Source organism: Nanorana parkeri, unplaced genomic scaffold, assembly GCF_000935625.1.
Source record: "Nanorana parkeri isolate BGI_ZX_2015 unplaced genomic scaffold, ASM93562v1 scaffold130, whole genome shotgun sequence".
NCBI lineage: Eukaryota > Metazoa > Chordata > Amphibia > Anura > Dicroglossidae > Nanorana > Nanorana parkeri.
The window spans coordinates 321,071-326,144 of NW_017306398.1; the positions used below are offsets into that span (position 1 = coordinate 321,071).

A 5,074-nucleotide genomic window follows, 5' to 3' on the forward strand; every position below is an offset into this window, starting at 1 on the left:
GGGGATAGAAGCCAGTGGAGGAATTGGCAGAGGTGGGCAGGGGAGTGGCAGTAAGTGGAGAGTTAGGCAGAGAGGGATAGGGGGTGGAAGCCAGTGGAGGGATTGGCAGAGGGGGGTTGCATAGCTGTTGGTAAGGTGAATGAGAGTGGCAGCAGCATGCATAATAAACTGAAGGGGGGATAGCCTGTGGGCACAGCCAGAAATCCAGTGTTATTGTGTACTATGCAGTGTTATCCCAAGCAACGTCACCAGCCTTGCCCAGTTCGCCTATGTCAACGACGTATACGGCCACCACATCTAAGGACTAGTAAAACTTGTGTGCTTCAAACATTTTGCTGCCAGCACTGTATACCTTACGGTGCTGGCTGAAGACCCCTGTAAATGGAGTGTTCACCTGTGTAAAGTCAACTGTCGGCTTTACACTGGAAGTGATTGTTGGCTCAAAAGCCGACAGAATGCTTCTGGGGGCTGGTAAAATGACCCACCCCCTAACACAAAACCCCCTGGCTTGAGTCCTAGGCTTTGCTGCCCCTCCTGCAGGCTCAGGACCGGCATCATGGGTGTCAAGAGGAAGCGGGGAGAGAGAAACCAGTGAACATCCTCCGCGCTAAATGAAGCTGAAAGTGATGCTGATTACAGCTTCTGATTACAGCTTCTGATTACAGCTTCTGATTACAGCTTCTGAGCTGTCATTGCCCGGCTAGAGAAGTGTATAGGTGACATTAGGGGTGTAATAGACCGCTAATGTAACAGTAAAGAGCATATGAAAGCTCCAATGTGCTATCACAAAGCGAGCTTGTGAGCTTCTCTACGTATATCAATAAAGTTAATTTAAAAATAATAAAGTTAAAATAATTTAAAAATAACCAATCCAAATGTTTTTTTTAAGGTCCCCATAAACACGCGCATGGTAACACAAACATGCGTCGGATGCGCCTCTGCACAAAACGACGATTGCACCACACATGATAGGCATCGCTGCATGCACCGGAGCGAGAGAAGCAAAGTAATTTTCAGGCCTACAATGTGGATTATAACATGTGTGCAAAAAACTCAGCAAAAGCGTGAACACCTCAGTGGGGCAGCTAGTCTATTGTACATCAAAGCCCAAACTATTTAGTTTTTGATTTCCCCATCACTTTCTGTTTGAGTGACCATGCTCATCAGCATGTAACGCCTCAGAACGAAGGGGGAAGTTTAGCGAGCGATTGCTGTGCGTTCCAGCAGCTACCGCTCTGAAATGCACCACAATTGGTGTGAACTGGCCTTAAGTTAAGTTGTACACCTTATTCCTCTAACCCTTTGGCAAAAACAAACATTTAAAAGGAGAACTATGGGGTCAGTGTTTTTCCCCATAGTTTTCCTCAGGGTCACGGGAGGACATAAACTAGCGTCCTTCCGTGACCCAAAGCTCAGTATACCGCAAGCTCTAGCTCGCGTTATACTGAGACGCCGCAGCCGGGACGGATCCCGACATTACTGTCGAGATCCACACAGCTGCTTGATTGACAGCTTGCTCTGCCTATCTAGAGGCAGAGCCAGCTGTACCCGCCCCCTCCCCGTCCGTTCCTCCAGTCAGCGCTGGAGGATCGGAGCGTGGAGGGGGAATCCCTGCGGGGAGCCATGAGTGACAGTCACCGCTCTCTCTGCAGGGACAGGATCGAGAAGTGAACGAGCGATGGTATGTGTTCGCTCACTTCCCTATCTATTGAGCCAACGCGTGACAGTTTCATTATCACACGTCGGCTCGAACTATGAGGCTGAGTGAAAATCACTCACCTCATAGTTCTCCTTTAAGTTGTACACCTTATTCCTCTACCCCTTTGGCAAAAACGAACATTTAACCATTGCCGTGCGGAAGGTGGAAGGAAGAGGGCACTGAGGTTTTGTTTCGTTTTTTTTTTTTATTCCCGGAGTTCATTTAAAAAAAATTTGACATTGGATGGCGGTATAGTGAATATAGAGCTGCTTTAATGGCGTCTTTTATATGTGCCTAGGGTTCAGCTTCAAGGAATCCCCTCATGAGATAACCTGGGGCTTCCGTGGCTGACTTGCTTCTGAAAGTGGTAGTCATCTGGTAGTTATGCCGAGTCTCTGGCCTCAGAACATTTTGTGTCACTGACCTGGAAAAGAGGTGAGAAGTTTGCCCACATGCTTGTTCTGGTCCAGTGACTTGATGTACTGAAGCAACAAGGTCAATATGCCAGCCAAGCGACTCGCATTTCCAGAAGGGTCAGTAATGGAAGCCTAAGGGACGGTTCACGCCACAAACAGTGTGTTCCAGAGCGGACAGGCTCTGGAACGCACTGAATCGCAGGCCGGCTCCCAGTGTTCAGTAAAATAGTGCCTGCAGCATTTTTGCAGATTGCACTGGACCAGCTGGCACTAATGTGCCACGGGTTCGGGTGCAGGCGATCGCACTGCAGGCGGGGGGCTTGGCTGCAGTGCCATTGACTTCATTGCACCACCACGTCCCTTCCAGCCCCTGAACGCATGGAGCCAGCCAGGTTGTGATTCAGTGCGTTCCAGAACCTGACCACTCTGGAACTAACTGCTTTTGGTGTGAACCGGCCTCTAAGGGCTAGTTCACAGCAGAACTGCATGTGTCTGCGCAGCTGCAGTGCAATGCAATTTTACCTCGATTGATGCTTTTTTTTTGCTTAAAATAGTACTTCAGGTGCGTTCCAATATATTTCTTGATGCGTTTTGATGCGTTCCATTGCGATCCGATGCAGCTCAAATAGGGCAAGCGGTATTTTTTCTGACTGCATCAGAACTGACTGTACTGGTGGGAACAGAGCACCAGAAATCCCATAGGAAAACATTGCGATACATTTTGGATGAAGCTGCCAAACTGAACAGACCGCATCACAACTGCATCTGGTGTGAACTAGCCCTAAAGGTTTTTCTAATGAAGAGCTTTCTTTTTAGGGCACACGGAGGAAATGTTTGGATATTAAAAAAAAAATACCTTTTTTGCTGCAGTAAATTGATCTCACATGCACTTTCTTCTTGCTTCTCTTTCCGCCATAGGACCATCTTGACTCCTCAGCCACAAGATCCTCTTGACAATGGGTTCCACCCAACGAAGAGATCTCAGTCACTGCTGGACAAACAATCCACCCGAGAGACAATGGGCAGCTTACACCACCTCCCCTATCATCCTGTGGGCTGCGGGAAGAGTGTCCTCTTATAAATGTACAGTGGGCTAATTCCTGGAGACTTCATGAATCACAGTTGGTCCTCCAAGCTCCTGATCCTTTCCTTGGAAGCCTTTTAATGAATGAAGACAGCTGCCTGTTGGGTTAGAACATCAAGCCAATTACTGAAGGCTCAGAAAACAAGACAATGTAACCACAACACTTCCTATTAAATAATTAACCAACTAACAAGGAATAATGGCAGCCGCTCGAAACTGATTGAAACCAGCAAAAAGGGAAAAGTTCACATGGGCAGGGCAACATATGAAACAATAACAAGGAAATCCTCAGCAGCAAACAAAAACCCTTATTAATCGGTTTCAGCTACTATAGGACATAAATACATAAATAGCAATAGCACATACAGAATATAACAATGCACAAATAATGCCAACGACATCACTGTACACCTGCTGTGCCCATTATGAGCGGCTCCCACCATCCCTGCACTGAGTTCCTGGGTCTGTACCCCTGCTGTGCCCATTATGAGGCCTTCCCACCATCCCTTTGCTGAGTTCCCGGGTCTGTACACCTGCTGTGCCCATTATGAGCGGCTCCCACCATCCCTACACTGAGTTCCTGGGTCTTTACCCCTGCTGTGCTCATTATGAGGGGTTCCCACCATCCCTTTGCTGAGTTCCCGGGTCTGTACACCAGCTGTGCCCATTATGAGGGGCTCCCACCATCCCTGCACTGAGTTCCTGGGTCTGTACCCCTGCTGTGCCCATTAGGAGGAGCTCCCACCATCGCTTTGCTGAGTTCCCGGGTCTGTACACCCGCTGTGCCCATTATGAGGGACTCCCTCCGGACATCCCTTATAAGTTTTTATTTACTGATTTTTATCTCTCTCTCCCTTTGCAGAGATTTCTCTTCACTTCTTGTCCTGAAGACACAACAGGAAGTAAGAGGAATTCCCTCCTTAGACAGTAGTCACCAGAACAGGTGTCCCCCGATGGGGGAAATGGAAGATTTCTCCTCACCTCCTCTAAAATGTTGGATTCCCCATCACTTTCTGTCTCTGATAATGGTCACCAGGACGAATAGAGAGGGTGAACCTACCTTGTTGGGACAATTACATCAATGAAAAGTCAACAGAGGCTTTGCCCCACTCCAACTATAAAACACATAGCAGCTGCTATAGAGCCCGAGAGAGGAGGGGGGCCCTATTATTAGGGAGGCTGTTCAGGTGAAGTTTCCATTCTAAAAGAGCTGAGGTCAGGCCTCAGGATGGTCACTAGTTACAGATCCCCTCAGTGCAGTGCAGAAAGAAACTTCCCTTATTTTTAGCAGTATTAGTAGTATCTTTTTTATGTATTTGTATTCTCTTTTTAGTCTGTTGAATATACAGTTGGTAATGATTTATGTCCATTCGATAAATGCAAAAAAATATCCCTTGATTCTTCCAGAAATCTTGTCAGCCAATAAATTCCTGTGGTCTCTGCCTGTCTGCATTGTGTCCTAGGGTGGCAACACTGCTGCTCCATAGATGCCCCCTCCCCCTAAAATTCTGGAACACACTTTTCTTTTTAATTATTATTTTAATGTTTAAAAACATGAAGTCATTCAGAATCACATTCATAAAAAATTTCAGATGGATCCAAAATTTCCGTTATCAGAAAATTCGGATACGTTTGAATTCTTTCATTTGGAAATTCGGATGTCCAAAAATTCGTACGAATTTCGATTCGAAACGAATCGCACATGTCTACTTTGTAGTTCTACAAACAAACAAACAAAAAAAAAAGTTTATAGGAGCTAAAGATTAAAGAAATTTGTAATAGGGTTATAGAGTAATTCTGCGCTGGAGCAATAAAAATGTTCACATAACATATTATAATTATTATTGTTGTTGTTGCTATTATGAGGGTAATTGT

At 46.2% G+C, this 5,074-nt stretch overlaps 1 protein-coding gene across 1 annotated transcript in view; it reads right to left on the reverse strand.

The window, feature by feature from the left end:
- The window catches only part of LOC108784854 (transient receptor potential cation channel subfamily V member 6-like), a 52,989-nt gene extending 49,950 nt beyond the window's left edge, over nt 1–3,039 (reverse strand). Inside the window, exon 1 of the mRNA XM_018553796.1 lies at nt 2,972–3,039. Within this exon, the coding sequence (XP_018409298.1) occupies nt 2,972–3,039 (68 nt within the window). The remainder of the gene's footprint in view (nt 1–2,971) is intronic.
- Nucleotides 3,040–5,074: the final 2,035 nt, after the last annotated feature.